The following is a 23,745-nucleotide window of genomic DNA, read 5'->3' as shown; positions in this document are numbered from 1 at the left end:
TTAAAACCAACTATGCTATAATGGCTGACTGTTCCTTGGAAGGCCAGATACTGAAGTTGAAGCTCAAATACTTTGGCCACCAAATGAGAAGGGATCACTCACTGGATAAGATCCTGATGCTGGGAAAGATTGAAGGTAAAAGAAGAAGGGGACGGCAAAGGATGAGATGGTTAGATGTGTTATTAATGCAACAAACATGAAATTGAGCAAACTCCGGAAGACAGCAGAAGACAGGAGGGACTGGCGTGATGTGGTCCACAGGGTTGCGAAGAGTCGAACTTGACTGTGCAACTGAACAACAACAATAAGGGTTTCCAGCCATTGGCTAGCAACTAGCAGGAGACTGGGTGTCATAGGAGGTGCTGTTGCATCAATGGCATGATGTCAGTTCTGGGGTGAACCTGGAAGTGATGTCATGCCATTGATACAGTGCTCTAGCATTCACTGGAAATTCTAGAGAATCATGTAGATGGTGTGATGTGTGACTTCCATGTTCACCCCAGAAATGACATTGTGCCTTCAAAGCAATGGTAATTTGAGGGCTGCTGCCAGTATATCTCCTGCTATAGCAATATTGGGAGACCTGGCAGTCCTACAATCACTGCAGCCACCGGCAGTGAATTCCAAAGTTTATTAGTTCAGTGAAGAAGTACCTTCTTTGTCCATCTTGAATTTATTGTCCATCATGAAGAAAAAGTTTCCTCTATTTACTTTCTCTACTCTGCACCTAATTTTGTAAGTCTCTGTTGAGCGTGTGTCCCCCTCCCCCCACTCCCCAGTTAACTTTGTATAAATTCCCCACATGGAAGTTACTCCAGCCCCTAAATTGTCTTGGTTGACCTCTCCGGCACTTTCCTCAGCTCTGCAATGTGTTTTTTGAGGTACAGCATAACAGTGTAGAGTATACTAAATGTGACCACACGCTAGATCTCTAAAGGGCATTACAACATTGCCTATTTATTTTCAAAGCCTTTCCTAATAATCCATAGCCTGGAGCTGGCCTCTTTCACCACTGCCACAAAAACCAACATTTTCATGCCTGAAACATGTCATCTGTAAATGCTGCTAATATGCGAGAAAAATGGAGAAAGTCGCTGTATATAATTCGAACCTATATGTATACTTTTGTTGAAAGGTTTAAAACACCATTTCAAAAGTCACTTGAGCAAATGGCTCGATCATACTAGCCCTGATGTGTTCTTAAGAAGCAAAATTAGCTGAAATGATATCTTTATTAGGACTAACCAATGCGGTGTAGAGCTTTCCAGTTAACATACAACCCTTTCTCAGGCTGAATACTTTAAAAAAAATTAAGGGGGGGGGAGAGAAACTTGTCTAGTAGAACAGCATAACGTTAAAACTCTTGCTTAAGCATTTCTTGATAATGGGACGTGGTTTTTGCAGACTGCAGCACAGTCCAATTAGTGGGGGGGGGGGGGGGGGGGGGGATGTGTGGATAAAATCGGCTCAGATGTGAGTGAGAGGAGGCAAAGGCCAAGAGGGCAGTTTCCAGATTCTTGGAAACGTTGCATTCCCATGAAAGAGGAGTAGGTGGGGCGGGAATTGGGGCCGGGCCAACATCGGGGGGCTTCTCAGCGACTAGAGCCCAGCTTGAATTTGCCCCCTCGGGTCCGGCGCCTTTTGTCTGCAGTTGCATGAGGGAGGGAGGGGCCAAGTTGGAAGAAAGTTTGGGTTCCCTGAACTACCTTTTGTTGTCAGCTGGGCGTGACGTCAGAGGCCGCCGCTACCGCCGCGCAGTGCAAGGTTGTGTCCACATGTGACCAGCTTAAACTAGTTCTGAAGACACAAAGAGAAAGGCGAGGGAGATAAGGAGGCAGATAGCGGGGCAGGCAGTGGAGCAGAGCCAGCGGCAGAAGGAGCAGCCTTCGCCAGGACGCACACCGAGGCGGCGGTCAGCATCGATCCAGGCAAGTCGCTGGGCGCGAAACTTCGCGGGCGGCAAGCGGTGCCCGGCTTCGGGCCACTGCACCCTGCCGGGTCGTGCCAGGCAATGGGGAGGGGGCGACCCGGAGCCCTTTCCTCGCGCACCTTTGTCCTCCTGGGCGAAAAGGAGCCCCCGCCCCCAAGGAGTCGGAAGCCGCGGCGGTGCGCTTTTTAAGGGATGTCCTTCGTCTGCCCAGAGGCCCGGTCAAGCTGCTCTCTTGGCGGGTATCAGGAGGAGAACATCCTTCCCGGGACTGCGGCTGCACCGGCGCTGAACCATCTCGGGACCGGAGGCGGAGATTGGGGGGGGGGTGATGGAGGGGGACTCTGGAGAAGCGTGGCGACGGCGGGGGGCTACTGGGAAGTATCGTGGCCCCTCGACTCCGAGGAAGCGGCTCCTTTCTCTCGGTGTTCTCCCCTCTCCTCGAGAGTCCTTCCACTTCTCAAGGAAAGCGATAGAGAAGACGCTCCGTTTGTGGCACAAGTGCCCTGGCCGGAGGGGGGGGGGGGACTGCACCTTATTTGAGACACCGATCTCTTCCTTCCGAGTTTTCCTGGTCATGTAGATAGGCAGCTGACGGAGTTACTGTCTTCTACAGGCCCCGCTATGTAGCTTTTAAAGAGAAGGGAAGGATTGGATTAATACCTTATCCTTTGCGAGGGCTTGCGCCTACCTTTGTACCTGCTAAAGTGTTCTAGGAAAATGAATCTTTGCAGGGAGATTTTGGAATCTGTCCCAAACTACAGGAGCCACCCCTGTCTGGTAGCCAGGCTTTGCAACTGGGCGTCCCAGCACAGTCCAGGTAACTGGTGTGTGCCTGCTTAATCCGTTCTTTATTAGGTTAGGAGCTTCACTCTAACCTTTATTAGGTTAGTCCTAATAAAGATATTCCGTTCTGTCTGCAAAGCTGGCACAGCCCTAAGTAGTGAGAAGTGGGTAGAACTGGAAATCCATCCTATGCACTGTTGCTTCAGATACAGTGCTGAGTCTCCTCAATGTCCCCACCTGTAAACAGCAAGGGTGCGTTTCTCTTTTCTCCTGAGCTCAGGCTTGCTTGCTGGATCGTCTGGCACCACATCTGTGTCCTTGCAAGCACCAACAAATGCACACCCATACTGTTTGTGTCTCACATCCACTGACACAGAACTGCACATATTGAACATGCTGAGAGGCAAATCTTCCATTTAACTACTCTGTGTACAAAATGTTACAAAGAACATTCACAATTAGTTCCTCTTAAGTGAGAGAGAGACAGCATGCGTTGGGTTTGTTTTTTTTAAAACCAAACTTTCTTCTGATTTGTCCTGCACCTCTGGTACACATAGCTGGATGATTTCTGCTTTTGTCACACTCTAATCAGGGGTTATTTGGACTAATTCTGTTAGTGATATTTAGGAAAGAAGGAGGTGGTGTTCCTTTTCAGTGCTGGCACCTACAACATGTGACCTTCGCATCATTTTCAGCCTTTGGGAACAGAGGAGTAGGGTCTGCATTAATCCAGACCCAAGGCATGTTTTATACATAGGGAGGAAACTGTTAATGATGGGTGGCTGTTTTCTCCCACTGTGGCTGAGATGGTGCTCTGAGGATTGTTCCGTTCAGTTCTCCGGGTTGCTTGGAGCATGCTGAGCTTAGCTGGAGAACAGAGGGACACTTACTCAGTGTTGGTGCTGTTCAGAGCCAGGCATTTGGAATTGGAGAGTGCACATAATGCAAAATGAGGAGCTTCACTCTAAGCTGAGCACCTCTATTCAAAAGCCCTTGTGCTCTTGGACCTGTTCCAGCCTGAAGAAGAATGAGAGAAGGGAGCTATTTCTCCCCGTGACTGGTTCCAGGAAGGAAGTGTCCCCGTGAAACTAGGACAGCTCGTCTTGCTATACATGTAAACAAAAAATATTGTGCATTCTTATGAGAGGGGAAGCTGTTGGTGGTATAACCCCCTTTAAACTAATTTTTCAGTTAAGCATTCCGGCTCCTTCTTAACAAGGGCCTTTCCCAGAGCTCAGCCTGTTTTCTCTACCCAGTCTTGACCCCAGTTTGTTCAGGCCTGTTTTTTTTATGGAGCCCTGTGTGATACATTATAAACCAAGATGCAAAACTGAATCGTGTTAAGAGAACACATTGTACTGTCACTCCTGCTCTGTGATGGTCTCCACACCCAAAGTCTGAAAGTTTTTGGCAACAAGTAGGTATTGAGGTAATTCCTCTTCCCTTCTTCCTTCAATTAGGGGTCTTGGGCTATGGCCAGTGCCTGCAGAATTGTGCATTTTTTAAAAATCCTGCTGGATTCTGAATCTTGGAAACCACAGATTCTTCAACTGGATTGGACTGCGCACTTTAGGCAATTTGGCTTAGATGTATTTACTTACTTCATTTATACTCTGCCTTTTTTCTTGGTGGGGACCCAAAGCCGCTTCCATCATTCTCCTCTCATGCATTTTATTTTTGAATGTTGTATGCATTATTCTTTGTATAAAGCATTTTCCTGGTTCCCTTTCTTTCTCCCTCCCCCTCCGGATTTTTGAAACTTTTCATTACAAACCGGAGTGCAGGTGATTGCAGTGTAGGAGGCAAAATAGTGCAGGAGGGTATGAGGTAGACCCATTAGGTTCTATCTTTAGCAAACACGTTTAAATCTGCAACCCTGAAGTGTGCTCATTTCAAAGCCAAGAGTCTTGGCATTCTGAGGGATTTGCAGCTTAATTTGTAAGCCATGACAATACTGAGACCTATGGTTGTGTCTCCTTTACACCTTCCTGGATTTGAGTTTTTATGTGGTAAAATTATCATTCTTTCCCTGCTCTTCCCCCAAGGTATGATTCTGGAAGAGGCAAGGCTTTCTTCTACAAAGCAACACAGGGAGCCTTGGGGGAGGATATCTTGTACTGAAGCAGCTGTCCTTGGTAATGGCATCCTTTACTAACAAGTCCTCCATCACAAAAGTATTTTTCTCCCATGATGCCAGGGCAGTGTTTCCATGGCTTCACTGGCCAAAGGAAGTGTCAGCATTTAGATCTGCTTGTCCATCTCTAGCTGTACCCTCCAACCATTTCTGAGGGTAGTCATAAATAACCTATGAATAACCTGTTCCACTTGACTACACGAAACAAAATCCTCCTTCTCTACCCCCAGCTTTTCACGAGTTACCATTTAACATGATCCTCCTCTTGTATTGGCTCTGCTGGTTGAAATGTCAGCTTAGCAAGAATTCATCTCTTATTTTTGCTCTCTGTCTGGAATTGTGCCTGCAGACAGAGGAGCAATCATTGTAGTAGTTGTTGTTATGTCAGGCATGCTGGGTCAGTGCCCCTGGCAAGCCACTTAGGGACTGTGCCAGGCCTTCCACTAATTGCTGCTTGTCTGCATAGCAGACCAGGTGCTCTCAGGATGGATACAGGCAACACAGCCCATGAGAGTGACGAAGAGGACAGTCCTGAGTAAGTGTGCTCAAAATTCTTCTCTGGTTTATTCAATAGAGCTCACTCCCAGGAAAGTATCACTAGAACTGCAGTGTAAGGCTGCAGTCCTAAGAACAATTTCTGGAGAGTATGCCCCATAGAATAAAATGGGATTTGCTTCTGAGTAGACCTGCTTAGGATTGCTCTGTACAAATGCAATCCTAGGCAGTGTTACACCCCTCTGCATCCACTGATGCACTTACTAAGATCTGGCCATGGAAGCTTACTGGGCGACCTTGGGCCTGTCCTGCATTCTCAGCCTATCCTGCCTGAATTGTTGCGAAGAAGACAGGGTAAGCCCCTTTGGATCCCCATTGCCAAAAAGGCAAGGTATAAATGAAATAAATGAATGAATAGACTGTCAGTTCTGGAAAACAGTTGGCCATATTTGGTACTCCTTCCTTGAGGTACTTCTTCCTTTTTTAGTTCAATGCTAAGTCATCCATGATGGAAGGTGCCATGAAGATGCAACCTTGTGCCCATTTGAATCTGTGTGAAGTATAACCAGACCACTGTGTACCCTGGAAACAACAGCTGTGGGTGAGAGCGAATGATCTAGAGAGCAGTATAAAGAGCTTGGGAGGAGGGAGGAGGGACAGGGGAGGGGGTGGAAGAACAGTGCACAGTGTTGGCTCCAGAAATTTGAGGAGACTGCTGGTTGCAAGGAGAAAGTGAGGAGAGGTGGCCAATTTATCAAGTACTTTACAGGGAGGGAGGCAGGGCCAACAATGGGAGGCAATAAGAGCCAAAAGAAGGAAAGCAGGTAGAAAGGAGTTGGGGAGAGCAGACAGTCTCTCTCCATGTAAAGGAGACTGCAAGCAGAGGCTCCAGCATATAAGTGGGGATAAGAGAACCTACACAATTCGTATTTCCCATATTTAAGGGATGTGCCTTAGATGCAGTGTGTACCCCTTATTCAAGGATATTGTCAACTCACATTGCTCATTTTGGACACCAGGGCTTCCAGAGTATTCTCTGCTTCTAAAACATCCTTGAGTTCAGGCAACAAGGTGAATTCTGCATAGAGAGGAAAATGAGTGGCAGGTCTTTCTTGAATTCCCATAATTTTCTGCTCACTGACAGTGTTCTGTACTTGTCAGTTCAGATCCACTTTAACTCCTAGCATCAGCATGATACATTTGATGGTTTTCTGTTCAATATCCTATGGCCATTAGTGTGCAGTGGAGGGCCCTTTTTAATTATTCCCACCTTCCTCACATTGTTATGTGACAGCTGATGCCATGAGAGAATTGTCTAGGAAGGCTTGAGAAAGAATCTGTTTAGATCATGTCTTGCTTGTGGTGGCTTTGCCAACACTTTCTAGTCTCGTATTCCATGCTATAACTACCCCCCTAACATCTGTGTAGCAACAGAATTAGGGGTCACTTTACATTTTACATTGTGAGCTGATATCAGAACAGGAAGGTGCCTGGATTGCTATTCCAAAGAAATGGAGAAGGCCAGCCTGAGAAATTTTGGTTATCAGCACCAATAGCCTGTAATAGATGACAGCTTCCAGGATAATCCAGGACAGCTTGATTGATGAGAACTGGACAATTGTATGCCTTTCACTGATTTTGAGAGAAACATGCAGGGCTATTTTTGGGCAGGAACGCACAGGAACGGAGTTTCAGCTGGCTTCAGAGTTGGCCACGCCCACTACAGCCAAACCCTCTGCGTGTGTGGCTAGAGGGACGGCCTGGAAAGCGATCCTCCTCTGGCGACTCCGAGGTGGGCAGGCCAGGGGGCCCCTGGAAGGATCGGGGAGGCATTTAAATGCCTTCCCCAGTCTGCCCAAGGGCTGGCTTGCCTGAGCAAGCCAAGGGAAGGCAGTTTAAACTGCCTTCCCTTCAAGGGGCGGGCTTGTCCAGGCTCCCCGCAGCCATGGGGCACCCGGGCAAGCCAAGGGAAGTAATGGTGTGCAGCCTAATATGTTAATGAGCTGCACTGTCAGGGGTGTGGCCTAATATGCCAATGAGTTTCTGTTGTTGGGTGTGGCCTATTATGCTAATGAGTTCCTGCTGGGTTTTTTCTACAAAAAAAGCCCTGGAAACATGAATGTTTCTGGGAAACTCTGTGCTTTTCCCCACCAGCCACGTGGGATCATTCCAGCACTCTGTCTTTTCCTCCCATTCTTTGCTAAGACCTCTAGTGAAGCGTTGTACAGGGTTCTTGTTTCCTGAAAGCGCCACAGTTATGAAGGAGGGAGACTAGTGGGGACAAGGACTCTCCTTTTATCAATCTCAGGCAAGTACATATGTTCAAAGGGGCCTTATAGGATGTTAAAAGCTAACTGCTGTTCTTCAATACATAGCCCAGTCCCCTGCCTGTTTACTCAAAAGTAAACCCCATTGAGTTCAGTCAGGCATTCCTAAAGAAGTGTGCCTAGGACTACAGCTGTAGAGTCTTGGGTTGGCCCAGTGAAGGAGTTCCTAGCCTGTGGCATCGCTAATCTAGTGCCCTGTGTTGATATCTAGGTTAGAACCCCTGGAGCAGATTTTACTTGGCAAAAAATACAGGTCAGAGCAACAGAAGGGCCCCTCATTATTGTGTTTGGCACCTACAGTCCCATTCCAGTTTCAGCCAGAGGTTTTCAATGGATGTGGTCCAGGGTTAGTCAAATCACTGGCAATCCTAACTGTTGCCAAAGTACGTCTAAACTTTCAGCTACAGCTCAGCATGTGCAGTCAATGGAGGCGAAAGAGGTAGCAGCAGTGAGGTATGATTCTGGACTGGAATACGTTACCTGGGACTGGAGAGTAGAATGAGTCATTGGGGATCCAGGGAGAATTGCTTACCAAAAGTATCTTAGCTTTGCAGGGGGGGGAGAATCCCCAAATCTTCAATTAATTTAATAAATTTTCTCATTTGGGATTATTCACTGTATTGCATTATTTTCTGTTATATCTTTCTCATTCTTTTCGCTTGTGTAAGTTGGTGAGATAAAGAAAAAGAAACTGTGGCCCCGGTCACACAGGCCGGATATCAAGGGGGGGGGGCATGGCTAATTGCCCCGGAGGAAACTAACACACGGCCTCCCGAGCACAAGTTCCGGTCAAGGTCCCGTGGTTAGGGGGGAGATGCTGACCAGACGGGTATCCTGCAGTGCGGCACAGAAGCCGTGCGGCGCGATCGCACTAGCAATCGCTCTTTGTATGCATGCGCTGTTGGGCGCTGTTGCGCAACCTGCGGAGACTTGGGAGACAAAAAAAACCCTTGTGTGCGACGAACAGCGGCGGGCGCCGGATGCCACGTAAGTCCACCGGAAACATGATCAGACCCCCGCCCTTGCCCCGCAGTTTCCAGAAACTAGTACCTCGGAGGTACTAGTTTTTTACTCCGCATCTTCAGCGGGAAGCCTCGGGTTAGCCACGGGAGCTCTATGCTTCCCAGATGTTGCGGTGTGATCGCGCCCGGAAAATCCACCTACCATCCGTATCGTCAGCAGGGCAAATGCTCTGTGTGACCGCAGCCTGTATTTGCCAAAAAGATCAGGGATGGGGGGGGGAACCTCTCCTCTTAAACATCTGAATTATATTTTTAATGTTTTTAACATTTGTTTTCACAACCAAAATCGCAGGGGGAGAGAGGACTGCCAGAGCTGATTGTGCAAGTTGGGGGCTTCTGTTATTTGAAGCAGTAGATTCTAATTTTAGGTGATGCTACGGCACCTGGCCACCTCTTGCTCTGCCAGCTTTTTCCCCCCACTCTTCATTTTAGAAGGGTTCACAGTGGCTCTAAGCCAATCTCTGACTTGAGCACATTTAAATTATAAAGGAAAAGGTTGAAGTCTGGTTGGAAAGGAAAAGGTTGAAGTCAGTGGTTGAAGTCTGGTTTGGAACCCTAGTTTGTAGGCAAAAAACAAGTCGTCGTTTGTGATTCATATGTAACAAAAACAATGGTTTGTTGTGAACCAGGAAGTTTTCAATATTACATCAAACTATTATTTCATTAATTTATTTAAAACATTTCTATCCCACCTTATCTCCTGAGACTCAAGGTGGCACACAGTACAGCAACCAAGTTGCAAGGCCGCAAATTATAATAGTCTTATTAACAAGATTTAAAACATGAATTAAAATATATATTTAAAAGCTCTCAGGATTTGAAGCACACAAGCATTAAAACATGCAGGAGGAGAATGAGCACAGGCAGACCTAATTAGGCAATTTACATCTCCACCAATGTTTTCTGGAGTAAAGACAGCCTTACTCACCTTAAATGTGGCAAGCAAAGGTGCTGTCCTCACACTGTCAGGCAGGCCATTCCAAAGGACTGGGCCCATCATGGATAAGGCCCATGATATCACTGTAGCCTTACTGACAGTCCTAAAGGAGGGCACCTTAGGGGGAGGCTGTCTGAGGAATGTAACTGGTACACAGGAGTATTCTGGGAGATGAGATTCAATAAATAGTCTTAGTTCTTAGTGCTGTGCTTCAGTTGCCAATAGACCATAAGTATGTTCCATCATTTGTTTATCTGTAACTCATTTAATCGCCGTCTGTATATGAGGACTTGCATACTGCTATTCTGTTTACTTTTGAAAATGGCTTCTGAAATAAGGTGAGTAAATTCTGTTGTTTCTTGTCCTAGCTATGGTTAGCTTTGCCTACCATATTGGGCTCTATCCGTTCCACAGTCTCACGCCTGTTGGGATGTCGGTGAGTTTCTTTTGCCATGTAATTTTCACCCCCACCAATTTATTTGACACCAAATATGCATGATAAACATGTTTCTTGAGTTTGTTCTTAGTAGAATGGGAACTATATTCTGCTAACCAAAAACTTGGGGAAACTGCCATATTTTCAACAGAAGTAGCTGTAGAACAGCCAGACTTCTGAATCTGTGGAGCAAGAGGCCAATAGAGGAGCAAGAGATCTGTGACATAGGGCACAACAAGATCTCAGCAAGCAAAAAAAAGCAAGGTCAGCAGTTTTCCACAGAATTTTGAAGTTGTTAGAGTAGAGGACTGAAGGTGATCTATCGCATGGGAAGAAAAGAGCAGCTAGAATTCCAGAAGGCCAAAGACAAACTGTAGCAGCTCAGGCCAGAGGAACATGGAATGTTTGTCACCCCAGAGTCATGTGGCCTTGGTGGTGGAAAGTGCCATCAAATTGTGGCTGACTTACAGCTACCACTTAGAATTTTCAAGGCAAGAGACGAGACAGCGCTAGCCTGGGCCATCCCGGTCAGGGCCGTGTGGCATTAGAAGGATGATAAAGCCAAGTCCAAAGAAGAGACTAGTTATAGTCTGTGCTGGTGGACAGACCTATAGGCCAAAGCAGGCATTAAACAGAGTTCTGTGTGACTTTTCTCTGTATGTTTAAAAGCAAAAATAATCTAGGCAGACTGCCAGTTTGACTAGCAGAAGGCCAGATAGGGAGTTGTTGGCTTAAGTTTTTCCCCTTCAGCAGTTGTTCAGCTCAAAATCACCTGCGCACATACCCCCATAGGTCAGTATGCCAAAACTGCTTTGCTTTTAAAAAATTATGCAGAAAAGTAACATGGAACTCAATCTGATGTCTTCTTTTCAAGTCACATTTAAATATCTTTCAACTCTGCTTTCTTGTTTCAATTATTCTTTCCTACCTCTTCACAGCATGTCTCATCATTATCTGATTCATCCTCTTCTGATCCTTGGATCCTTTCCTGCACATTCTCCATATGAAACTTACAGGGGAAGGGAATGAGAAGCTGGATTGGCCCCACCAGCACATGCCTGATGTTCCGGGAAACCATATTGTTCCAAAGAAAAACCAAAAACGAATGTCCATGTAATATCAACCAAAACAACACAAAACAGTGTTCAGGTTTTCAAGTTCTCTCAGAATTTTTTACCAGAGTGGATATTAACAAGAAAAGAGTGGGTGGGTGGTGCTTCAGGCTATGCCAAATTTCTCTGGAGAGTTGTTTTTCCACATGAATGTTCTTTCAAAGATAATGGTAGATAACAAGCAGAAGATAACAATGATACCCCTGGGTGAATATGTTATTCTCATTGTTTGGTGGAGAGGAATATTGAGTTTGGGCCAATCAGTCCACAGTGTAGTTTCTGTTTCTCTGTGGTCAGATCTTATGCCACATTGGAAACATCTGAACCAGAAAGATTATGTGAGATGGGTAGATGATGTAATTCCTTCTGACACCCCTTATGGAGAGCCAGGGATACTGCCATGGAAAATAAATTCATTGTATGGCCATCCCACTTAAGCTTGGATGATATTGTCACCATATTCCTGTCTGGTGATGTGATGTCTAGCAAGTATACTTGTTGCAAGTGTCGATGGATGCAAATATTAATGTCATTGCATGTTGTAAAGGATTTTGAAGGGAAAAAACTTTCCCAAGTGCTCTGGAGAAGTGATCTTATAAATCATTGCAAACTTCCCAAAGGCAGTTGCAGGAAGGAGAACTCAGTTCTTTGGAAGGACAACTGTGGCTGGATAGTCCCTATTCTTTCGGATGGTTTGGAATCAGAACTCTGTTAAGCCAGCTGTTCCTTGAAAGCCTTTTTCCCTGGGAGTATAATACAAATATTGTAATTGCTATGGGCTTTAAAAAGATCATGAGGAAACAATCACAGAATCCTTGAGGTAAATTCTTGAGCTGGCAAATCGACACGGTAAGTCTTCTAAATGAATTAATAGGGATGGATAAGAACCTAAAAATTCCGGTTCGGGGTTTGGGGCAGCCTGTGCCAAAAATGCCGCGAACCAGACCAGCCTCTTCAGATCTGTGGCCAGGAGAAAAAGGGAGGATCACCTGGGAAGGGTTAAATGGCTGGCAGCCATTCAACCTGTCCGTTTCGCTTCTCCTGGCTTTGAAATTGGGTGGGGGGAGAGTAAAACTGACAGGTTTAAATCTCCTGGACAGCCGAACCAGACAAAAGTCCAGTAAATGTTTGGGGAAGGTGCCTTCCCCGAACATCAGTTCAAGGGCTTTGAAACAGGCCAAGTTTGTGCCAAATTTTGGCTCATGAACTGGTTCATGCCCATCCCTGTGAACTAATATGTCACATGGAAAGAGAAATGTCCCCTACCTTGCCTAGACTAAGCCTTAGTCTCTTCATATCAAAGCTCAAGGGGGGCACACAACCTAACCACTCAGAAGCAGCCAATACCCTACAGATCTATATCACTGCCCTGGCTTGAAGTCTCCCCACCACCACCCTCTTGAGCCAGGATGTTCACCTAGAAGGTCATCTGTGACTTTCTCTTGTTATTAAACTTTTCTAGAGAATGTTAATTATTGCAAAGTGCTTTGGAAGCAGCAGTGTGCCCCAGAGTCCACCCTGGAGATAGTACTATAGGAGAGCTCTTAGCTTGACCTGTAGTTATCTAAAGGACATTTTTTCCCCCAATCCTAACTGCAGGTTTTATGTGGATTATTAATGTTCATGACTGAAACAGATTGTTATCAGGCACTCCAGTCACAGGAGAATTTGGATGTGAATTGCAGTCAGGGCCGAGTTCCTGTCCCTGGAGGACAGAGTTTGGTGGAAAGAATCTGGGGCTGCACCCTGGCAGATACTCTGCTCCCCTGAAGGTAGTTCCCAGCTGAAAGTGGGGGATGTGGCTCTCCTCCCTTGGGCTTTGCCTCCAGCCACCCAGGCTGTGTAATTCTCTGTGACAGTTCAATTCAGAGTGAATCCAGCAGCTTCACAGCACCAGACACACAAAAGGTGAGCCCACTGGAGCCTGAATAATGAGCAGTGCTGCTCTCGGCAGTGGGCTGCCTGGGGGGTGTGGGGGGGGGAGGGGGCAGAATTGCTGACCCAGTGTTTCTTTCCTCAGCTCTTCTGGACATTTCTTTCCCCTACACTGAGCACGGCATGTTTCGTCCCATTCCGTGTTGCAGTCAGCCCCTCCGTGGGCTGCTGTGACAGTGGATCAGAAGCAAGAGAACTTTCCCACCTATGCCTCGCGTGATGCACTCTCGGGTTCCATGCGCGCCAAGATGCCATGGAGGGGGCTGCTTTCCCCTGCCCTGCATTTTGTGGGAGGGGGGCTGGAGCATAAGGAAATCCTGCAGACCTGTATAAAGAAAAAAATCACTGGTTAAATCTTGCAGCACAGAGATGGTACCATGGAGTTGCTGTGTGCTGGATAAAGTACACTGCTTCCTGCAAAGCATCAGGAATGGGCATCCTCCCCACTCCATTCTTCTACCCAGCCTTTATCAAAAGCATTAAGTTTTCATGCCCTAGTCCCAGCTCTGCCTTCAATCCTGGAATGTTTCCAGTCTGTCACTCAATAAAGAAAGACAGCTGTGTAGATTCCAGAAAAATACCATGCAAGCTTGGAATCTTGTATCATATCAAAATTGAAAATTTGGAAAATTTCATTTTAGAATATGTTTCCAGTCCTTAAGACTCCTAAGGCGGTGTATAATGAAAAAGCCTGAGAAGGATTTTCAGGGGTCCGAGGACAAAATTGCATTGTCATTTGTATTTTGCCTCTCTCCGTGACTAGTAAAAACAGGATAATTATGCAAAATGAGGAAAACAATTCATCTGGATTGTATAATTTTGATACGTTAGCACTGATAGTACATAGCCTGAGCTATTCATAGCATAACATTTGTTAAAAATGGCAGTTCAGGGGCTTTATAAGTAAAATACTGTGCATAAAGTAGGAAATTCTGTATTATTCCCAAGCGGTGTTTCTGTTGCACCCTCTCTTTATGGCCATTTTGGGACTGTATAACTACCACTGAATATGCAGTAACTGCCTATAGTCCAGTTCTTCAAAGCTACGATAATTAATTTGATAAAAGAGAAATGTAGCCTCGAGGCAGATTCTACATTCCAGTACCAAACCATATTGCTCCCTCTGGTGGTACTGTAGCATCCACAGTCCTTTACCTTCATGCGCTGTCCATGGCAGTATGAAACCTTGCATGTGTGTAAGACCGAATAGTATTTTGGGGTGCAGTAGCAAACCCTGTGTAATTAAATAAGGACTTTGTTTTCTGTTCTGTCTCTGCATTCCTGGCCTCCTATCTTTGGAATGGAAGATTTTTGCTATGCATTTCCTTTATTTTAGATTATTTCTTCTTCCCAGCTTGCTGCTGGGCTCTCCTGGCTGTGTAAGAATCACATGTTAAAATAATTAATTGCAGTAAGAGAAATGGCAGGTTTTTCCATAGTCTTATTCTACATAGAGGAAAAAGTCCTTCAGCAAGCAGAGCATGTTCTGCACTCTTGTCCCTTTCATTGTCTGCTCTGGTTATAACCATGGCATTTCAGATGCACATCTTAGGCACCATATACATCTGTGGGCACACCTAAGCATACATGCAGAAAACTACAGTGCACGTAGCTCTCTGTTTCATCTCTTCATTCACCTGCGGTTTCTTCTTTATGGCACTCACACACACACATATACACAAGAATCTTTTTTCCATAGCCCCTTTGTAGGGATATGGTAATAGGCTGACATTAAGAGAGCCAGCAGGGGGAGCAGCCTGCCTTCTAAAGCTCCACATGAGATCCAATTGTGCGAGGCTTTTATTTTCAATCTTCTGTTTTAGTTCTCAGAAACTGTGCCTGTTGGGGTTTCTTTTCCCACCCTGGATTCTTTTTGAACTGGATAAAGGTTCCATGGCAGCTGAGATCCCCCCAACCTCGGGGAACTTTGGCACTGGCGAGGCAGCCCGCTGAGCACTAGATAAAAGAAGCACTGGGAAATGAGGGGATGGACAGGGGGGCTGAGGAAGAGTTTGAGGGGAGTGGGGAGCAGGGCCTCGCTGTTGCCAGCAGGCAGAAGCCTTCTGGCTGTCCAAAGGCAGGAACAGCATAAATCCCACAGGCAAGATCGCTTGACCCGTTTCCATTTGGTTGCTCTGAGTATGGAATCTGGGAAGGGGCAGGGAGACGAAGAGAGTAGATTGCCCATATTTTTAAATAGGAGGTCAGAATCCTGTTCAGTTTTTGCCTCATGGTTTAGGGATGGACGGGAGTGTGTGGGGACTATCGGCCCTTTATTGGAACCAGTGACCCATGAGGAGGGAGCCAATTGGCCAGGCCAGTAGACATGTAAGTAAGTGTAGGCCTGACTGGGGCTTGCCCAGTGGCCACAATTGGAGTAGAAGGCTACACAGGAGGCTCACAGGGTGGGTTCGAGGACACCTGAGAATCAAGTAAAATTGTAAAACCTTTTGTACCCTGAAAAGTGCTTTAGAAGTTAGTAGCAGCAGTTATCCTTAAAGAATAAGTTTCAGAAGAGAGCCATGTTGGTCTGCAGTAGAACAATTAGGTTCAAGTCCAGTGGCACCTTTGGGACCAACAAGAATTTCAGGGGATGAGCTTTTGAGAGAGAGTCAAAGGTCCTTTCATCAGATGTGCGTAGGGAGCTTTGACTCTTGAAAGCTGTATATATATAAAGCTGTATAAACCTGAACCTCTTGTTGGTCTCTAAAGTGCTACTAGACTCAAATCTTAATAAGATTGTCATTACTCCTAAATGGGGGGGAGACAACTGAAGTGACCATTTGCATGAGTTAATTCACAAATTATTCAAATCTAAAAATTGTTCTTTATTGCCTAGGATTTAGGTTGGGATTCAAAAACTGAAGGACAACCTGAACGATAGCAGTAATTGGTCTCTGCCAGAGAAAGAGGAAGGATGTATTCATGGGCAGTGCTGATATAGCAGAATATTTAAAAATTGTTGCTTCTTGCTCTATGTAAAAAGTGTACACCAGTGGAGCCATATAAATAACCCAAAGTGGTGCAAACTCCCTGACTTCAAATAGGAATTTTCTATATAAACAACCCAAAGTGGTGTGAACTCCCTGACTTCAAATGAGAATTTCCTAAAGGTACAAGGGCAAGGCCAGTAGACAGGCTGTCAACTTATCAATGCTCCTGGATACAACCAGTGGTCCATTTAGTCCAGCATACTGCTTCACACTGGCCCGCCACCAGTAGCCCTGAAGAGCTAATAAACAGGGCACAGAAGCCCAAGTCTTCTCCTGATGCTGCCTCCAAACACTGGTATATGGGGGTTTACTACCTCTGAATATGGAGGTTCTAGTAGTCATTGACGGAACTATGTTTCCTCTATGTGTGGTTTTCCTTTTCACTCTTGCATGTAGGAATTTGAATCCTGAGCAGATTTCCTTTTCTTAACACAGAATGCAGGTCCGTGGACTCTTTCTCCTCTTGGTGCTGATTCTTCTGGCTGTGTCTTCTGAAGCTGGCAAGAATAAAAAAGGTGAGTGAGAGACTTCTGATTGCCTAGGGAGAAGAGGCCCTATCTGCTATTCTTTGGGGTTGTCTGAAAGTGGGATGCAGGCTGTTTTAGTGCTTTTGGGCAGGAAGGCTAAGATGACTCCTCTAATGACTGTCTGTTCCTATATTATCACTGCAGACAAGGTGAAGAAAAATGGCTCTGATTGTGAGGAATGGCGCTGGGGTCCTTGTGTCCCCAACAACAAGGACTGTGGTGTGGGCTACCGTGACGGAACCTGTAATGAGGAGACCAAGAAACTCAAGTGCAAGATCCCCTGCAACTGGAAGAAGGAATTTGGAGGTGAGTGGGCATCTCCTTCTCAGGAAAAGGCTTAAGGAATGACGCACTGTCCTAAGAGAGCTGTGGTGTGCTAGTGGGGCAGATTACCAGATGGTAGAGAATTTTTAGTTCATGGTCCAGAATGGTCATAGGCTCAGAGGGTCTGGGCAGTTGTATGTGTGCCGTACGTTAATTCATTGCTAACTTTGGAGCACTTACTGATTTGCCTTGCTTACAGTGAATTTGCATCGAGTAATCGTCTTGTTCCAGCACTTCCATATTAGAAGCATATCTTGGCAGGAAGTGGACTTTGCAAAAAAGATATGTGGCTGTGGTTTCCTGTATCTGATGTGGTCTTAGACCATGCCCTTTAAAAGCACAACTTTGTCAGAAAACTGTTGTGTTCACAGCTACTTTTAAATGTTTCAGTGTTTGTTTCTCATCAGTTATACTAACCAGGCTTGTTGGAGGCCAGGGGGATGCTGGTAGAGTGTTTTGGATCTAAAGTGAAGGAGAGGGAAAGATGAGGGGTGGTTAGGATGGAGATTGTCCTACTCAAAAGCCTACTGAGAGCCAGTTTGGTGTAGTGGTTAAGTGTGTGGACTCTAGTCTGGGAGAACCGGGTTTGATTCCCCACTCTTCCACTTGCACCTGCTGGTGTGACCTTGGGTCAGTCACAAGCTCTGGCACAGCTGTCCTTGAAGAAGAGCAGTTTGTGTCAGAGTTCTCTCAGCCCCACCCACCTCACAAGGTGTCTGTTGTGGGGAGGGGAAGGGAAAGGAGTTTGTAAGCCGCTCTGAGACTCCAAGTGAAGGGCGGGGTATAAATCCAATCTCCTCCTCCTCCTCCTCCTCCTCCTCCTCCTCCTCCTCCTCCTCCTCCTCCTCCTCCTCTTCTTCTTCTTCTTCTTCTTCTTCTCAAAATGCTGCCATAACTGGTGTAGCTTCCATACTGGTTACCCTCTGCTGGGAAGCTGAACTGCCTGGAAGTGAGCAAAATACGTGACTCTGGGCTTCTAGGCAGTGTAAGCATTGCTTAGCAAGACACAGGTCAGTAGATTTAATGAAGATATAGGTGTACAGAGCATATTCCGTAAAAAGACATGGAATTCAGCAGGGAATAGGGTCGATAGTTGGTTGATCTCTACAATTAAGCCACTTTCCATCCATCCTTTTTGTGTCTCTCTCTCCCCCCACCCTTGCCAGTCTGGTGCTACTACTGCCACCTCATGGTCATATTGATGTTCCTCTGTTAGCATTGCTATTTAACCACATAGGAGTCCTGCATCCTGTTTCATACAGTGGCCAGCCAGTTGCCCTGGAGGACCAACAGTCAGGTCGTAGAGGCCAAGGCCTTTCCTACCCCTGATATTTAGATGTTTACTGTCTCTGAATGTGGAGGTTCCCTTTAGATACCATGACTAGTAGCCATTGGTGGACCTGTTCTACATAAATGTCCCTTTTAGTATTTTTTGAATGCCATCTTTGCTTGTGGATATCACTATGTCAACTGGCAGGAAATTCCACAATTTGATTATTCATTGAGTAAAGAAGTATTTCCTTTTGTCTATCTTGTACCTATTGCCTATTAACTTAATTGGGTTCCCCTGAGTTCTAGTATTATGGCATTGGGAGAAAAACTTACATGGGAAGCTTAGGCTATGACTAGCTGGGGGAAGGGTTTACTGTCAATGGTAATCTCCCAGCTTTACTCTAACTTGGATCCCCACTGATAACTGCTGCATTTCTTAAAACCTACGCTGGTTTCATCTGTTCATAGTGTAGAAGTAACATGTCTTGGAAATTTCCAGTCTTTTTAAATGGGCCCATAAACAACAATGAAAATGGTTCTTTAATGACATACAAAATGAATTTATCATGAAGTGGCAGGTTTCCGGTTCCATAAGATTGTATAAATTATACCCAATGTGATGGAACTTGTGATGGGCGAGGGGCACGATTCAGAGCATTGTGGTGGAATCAAAGTGAATGCTCTTCATCATCTTAGGTGTCTTCTGCATATCACTGTTGTGGATGCTGTGCAGATCTAACAGTGCTTTTACCTTCTCTCCTAGCTGACTGCAAGTACAAGTTTGAGAGCTGGGGTGGGTGTGATGCTGCAACAGGTCTGAAGGCCCGTTCTGGTACTCTGAAAAAGGCCCTGTACAATGCCGAGTGTCAGGATACCATTCAAGTGACTAAGCCTTGTTCTCCTAAGGCCAAATCAAAATCCAAAGGTAAGTTACATCTCTTGGAGGGAGGTCTCTATTTTGATACTTTATGTTGCTGTTTGTCATATAATTGCTCCTCTCGGGATATTTGGAAGTTAAAATGACCATCACAGTGGGCTTGGTTAAACGTTTGTATTTGTAATTCTTCAGGAATGCATTTGTCTGAGATCAGTGTTAAGATGGTGGGAGGTCTTGGCATCATCCAAGTCTGAAACAAAACTGAGGTCATGAGCTACAATATTCACTGTTACCACTGTCCTACACAAACACACATACAGTGCAACTCATACAAGATTATGGCTTGCCTTCCCTTGGACTGGAAAGATTGCAGCTGCTTTTTTTTCTCTTTTGGTAGCTCATGAAAGAGGAGCCACCATCTCATGTCCATTGGTGCTTCTGCCATCACTCTGCTCCCTAGTAGATTTTTCACATGACCAGTTAATTGTGCATGACTGACGCTCAGAAATGACATTCTTGCTGAATAAATTCCTATTAGGTTCTTTCTTTATGCCTAATGTTGCTGTCTTTAGCAAGATAGATCCAGGAGTCTTCTCCTTATCTTATACTTCTTCTGCTGTGCCATATTGCTAGGATCTCCATGAGCCTCCTTGAATGTGGATTCTAATGAGAGATCCCCGGTCATTCTTGATGGAAGCCTTATCAGACAACTTGGCTGAGATTGGGGAGGGGCCAGGGGCCAGTGGCAGAGTTCAATCCCAAATTGAATCCCTGACACCTTCAGTTAAAAGTCTCTGGCAGCAGGTGGTGTGAAAGACCTCTGTTTGAGACCCTGGAGAGCTGCTGCCATTCTGAATAGACAATACTGCCTGATGGACCAAGGGTCTGATTCAGTATAAGGCAAATTCATGTGTGTTCATATGTTTACACACATGTCACACAAGTAATCATTGGGAAAGTCTAGTGGTGGCCAATGTTCCCTCTAAGCTGTGGAGTCTTGTGAGCAAAAATTCTACTTTGTGAGCTACTGGCATTAAAGTTGTGAGCGAGCGATTTGGCTACTGCACAAATTAGTTTGCTCTGGAGCCACCCTTCCTGAGCTAAGACAAAAATGTGTGAGCTGGAGGATAAAAAACTGTGAGCTAGCTCACACTAACTCAGCTTAGAGGGAACACTGGTGGTGGCAGGGTTTCTTTAAATACCACCACCACATTTGTGTATGGAAAATTAGAGAGAAGTTTCATTAACTTAGCCTATTTGTTTGTACTTATACACCCCCATTGCTGTTTACAAGAACAAAATAAAGATGATTCGCATGGAAGCCAAACGATATTACAGCTGTAAATAGATAAAAATAAAAAAGAATAGAGTCCAAATTTGCCAGATCCCCACAGAATAACTCTGCACCCTTCCCCTTCCTGTCTGGACCCAGAGGAGAACTGGCAGTGAGGAAGTAACATGGTACCAAGTCCCTGCTCTGATCTTGCACTCTGATACATGTGAGCAAATCTATAAAGTTTGAGGATCAGAATGAACATAAGAAACAGCCTTTTGCTGAATCAGAACATTGGTCCTTCTGGTTTAGTATTGTGTACGCTGCCTGTCAGCAGATCTCCAGGGTCTCAGGCAGAGAAAGGTCTTTGCTAACATCTGCTATCTGCAATCCTGTAACTGAAGATGCTGGGGACTTTCTGCTTGCCGAGTAGGGGTGTGTAGGGGGAAAGATCTAGATCAGATTCAGAATCAGTTTTCTTTTTTAAAAAACCTCATTTCATTTAGCATTGGTATTAAACTATTGAAGTTATTCTAATCTAATTTTTAAAAATGATTACAGCCGTCTAAAAACCAAAGTGTCAAATGGACTAGAAGAGCAGTCAAAAGCCAGTGTTCCAGAGTATATAACCAAGATCACTTTGATTTGGGAGAGGACTGTGGCTCAGTGGCTGAGCATCTGCTTTGCCCCCAGAGGGTCCCAGTTTCAGTCCTCAGCATCTTCATTTAATAGGATCAGATTGTAGGGGATGTGAAAGGCCTCAACCTGAGATCTTGGACAGCTGCTGCTAGTCAGACCTTAATAGAACCATGATCTGACTCAGGACAAGGCAGCTCTGTGAGTGTGTCCAACTAGCTTACAGTGGCACGTCATTGTGTGGAAAGAAGCAGTGGCTCTGTCAGCAAACAGCAGTTTCACCTGAAAGGCAAGTGTTGTGCTTAAAAGGGCAAACGGAAAAGGTGACAGGAATAGGTAGACTGTTTCAGCCTGTCTCCGGCTCGATTTGCTCATGGTAGCTGTTTTATTTGTGAATATGCCTAAACTATGAGTCAAGAGACTCATGGTCAGCTTGCAACTGTAGGTGCCTCCATGGGTCACTCTAATGCTTGTGTCTCTTCATTGTTTCCAACAGCCAGGAAAGGAAAGGGGAAAGACTAGAACGATGGACATAGCCCCACCATCTTCAGGGCACGATGCCTGAATCCAGTTGGACATACACCACTCGGAGCTGCAGCGTGCTCCCTCCCAGCTTGGCGATGCTTTGCCAAATCCCACTGCTCTTCTGCATGCACAACTTTGCCCTTAACCAAGATACCATTTCTAAACACTAGTTTTGTAGAGAGCAAGCCCACCCTGTTCAGAAGGAGGTGCTGTTTGCCTTCCCTTTAATTTCTCCCTTCTCCCTCCTGTATATGTACCCCAGTGTTCTTTGCTCTGGTCCTCCCCCCCCCCCAACAAAAATATTCCGCATGATGCATGTTGAGATGGATTGGGCTGAGCTAGGCTGTGGATTTGCATCTGGGATCCTTTGTCAAAGCCACATAGCCTTTTGGCACATCTCTTACAAGCTTAGCTGTGGCAGTGACTTTCCCATGTGATTTTTCCTTGCCACGTACAAATTAAGCTAGCCAAGGAGACAGCTTCATGGAATGTCAGTGGGGAGGAGGTCATTGCAGTGAGAACACGGAGAGTGCAAAGCCACAAATCTGCCCGGCCTCCTTAGTAAGGAGACCATGTGCAGTAGGAAGATTTTGACTTCTTTGATGACATTTTCGTGCCCTCAGATTTACAGGGAGCTAAATCTGTGCCTACTACCCATGGTGCTTTGTGTGTGTGCATGCATGTGGTTACTTTTCCTACGTTATCTCCCCAGTTTATATGTGCATCAGCATCACATTCTGTTGGAGGCTCCCCACCTGGGGAGAGGACTCTGTGGGTGGTGGTGGTGGTGGGGATTTCCTCTGAGTTGTTTTGCCCCGTTTTTTTGACAGCAGGCCATACCTTCTATCTCTTTCTGCACCCAGAAAAGAATCTTCTACAGAGTTAATGAGCATTGTTTTTCTTTCAGTCATTATGTCTTCATTCCTTCTGTCCCTTCTTATCTGTATTTTTGCTGTGACGCTGCAGCCTTTCCCTACTTTACTGGTGCTGGGGAAAGCCCTCTCTGCTTTTTACATCCCTCCCTTTTTCCAATAAAAGTCTTTTTACAAAAAAAACTCTCCTCTTTTGTGTCCTGTTTCTCTGCAAGGTGCTTTAAAGGCCATATGATTAGCTACAGGAGTACTGACTATGTGGGAGGATGACAGCTATCACTGTGATTGTGGAGGGTCACTGGATCTAGGGCTGCTGTGTGACCATAAGAATGTCCGAGAGAGGAAAGGGGGCCAGCCCTTCAGACTTGACAATCCTAGGTAGGAGGCCAAAAGAACGGCGAGAGACATTTGACTGGAGGGCAGGGAGCTCGCTTTCCATTCAGAGTTCTCTAGTTTTAGGGCAACGAGTGAGATGCACAAGACAGCAGGGCATTTGAAATAGCCACTTGAGGCAAGGTGAGGATAAACATAATACTTTGGCTGCCAAAAGTACTGTGATAAGATGTTGTCAGGTTCCACATATGTGTTAGCTAGCCCAACAGGGAAAGTGTCTTGTGTAGCACTTACCTTTGAGATTCATTTGTCTCCTCGGGTCGAGGATCTCCTGCTCCAGGACAGGACGAAAAGAGGGATAAGGCACCAAGGGCTGTGTTAGTTGCGTTCCCTCTAAGCTGTGGAGTCTTGTGAGCAAAAATTCTACTTTGTGAGCTACTGGCATTAAAGTTGTGAGCAAGCGATTTGGCTGCTGCATAAATTAGCTTGCTCTGGAGCCATCTTTCCTGAGCCGAGATGAAAATGTGTGAGCCGGAGACTAAAAAACTGTGAGCTAGTTCACACTAACTCAGCTTAGAGGGAACACTGGTTGCAGCCCCTTGCTCTGAAACAGGATTGTAGTGGGTTGTAGATTTAGTTTCTCCCACAAGGTAGCTGGAATCACTCGCTTCCTATATGCTGCTTGAAGACAGTCCTGGGAAGGGTAGCCATGCAGAAGGCCAAAGTGATTGCCTCCCACGCAAACACCTTTTGTGTTCCTGAAGAATTTCTGTTCTATAATAAGCTACAAACAGAATTGAAACTGGTCCCACAACCAATGTAAAATGATGTGGTTGTAACAATCTGGTAATAATTGGACTAACAGACAAGATCCTAGAGTTATGTCAACTTGAAAGTGCTATTCACCAAAAATCCTACTTTCCCAGCAGTTTATAGCTCCTTCTTTTGCACACTTAATCACTTAGTGGACCTGAATGGATCCTTAATCAGTTCCGGGGTGGG

The 23,745-nt window shown here is 45.6% G+C and overlaps 1 protein-coding gene across 1 annotated transcript; it reads left to right on the top strand.

The window, feature by feature from the left end:
* The first annotated feature begins 1,718 nt into the window (after nucleotides 1–1,718).
* Nucleotides 1,719–22,555, top strand: MDK (midkine (neurite growth-promoting factor 2)). The gene is made up of 5 exons (XM_015407973.1): nucleotides 1,719–1,928; nucleotides 16,540–16,619; nucleotides 16,776–16,937; nucleotides 18,991–19,152; nucleotides 21,510–22,555. Exons 2-5 carry the CDS (start codon nucleotides 16,541–16,543, stop codon nucleotides 21,533–21,535), a joined length of 429 nt encoding a protein of 142 aa, XP_015263459.1. The 5' UTR covers nucleotides 1,719–1,928; nucleotide 16,540; the 3' UTR covers nucleotides 21,536–22,555.
* The last annotated feature ends 1,190 nt before the right edge of the window (nucleotides 22,556–23,745 follow it).

Source organism: Gekko japonicus, unplaced genomic scaffold, assembly GCF_001447785.1.
Source record: "Gekko japonicus isolate JY-2015 unplaced genomic scaffold, Gekko_japonicus_V1.1 scaffold84, whole genome shotgun sequence".
In the NCBI taxonomy this organism is placed as follows: Eukaryota; Metazoa; Chordata; class Lepidosauria; order Squamata; family Gekkonidae; genus Gekko; species Gekko japonicus.
This window is presented reverse-complemented; position numbering and strand designations above follow the sequence as displayed.

Excerpts from the sequence above, each read along its gene's own strand:
- MDK (XM_015407973.1), top strand. The coding sequence starts at position 16,541 with ATGCAGGTCCGTGGACTCTTTCTCCTCTTGGTGCTGATTCTTCTGGCT. Across the intron at positions 16,620-16,775 it reads AGCTGGCAAGAATAAAAAAG|ACAAGGTGAAGAAAAATGGC; the intron begins GTGAGTGAGAGA and ends TTATCACTGCAG. Across the intron at positions 19,153-21,509 it reads GGCCAAATCAAAATCCAAAG|CCAGGAAAGGAAAGGGGAAA; the intron begins GTAAGTTACATC and ends TGTTTCCAACAG.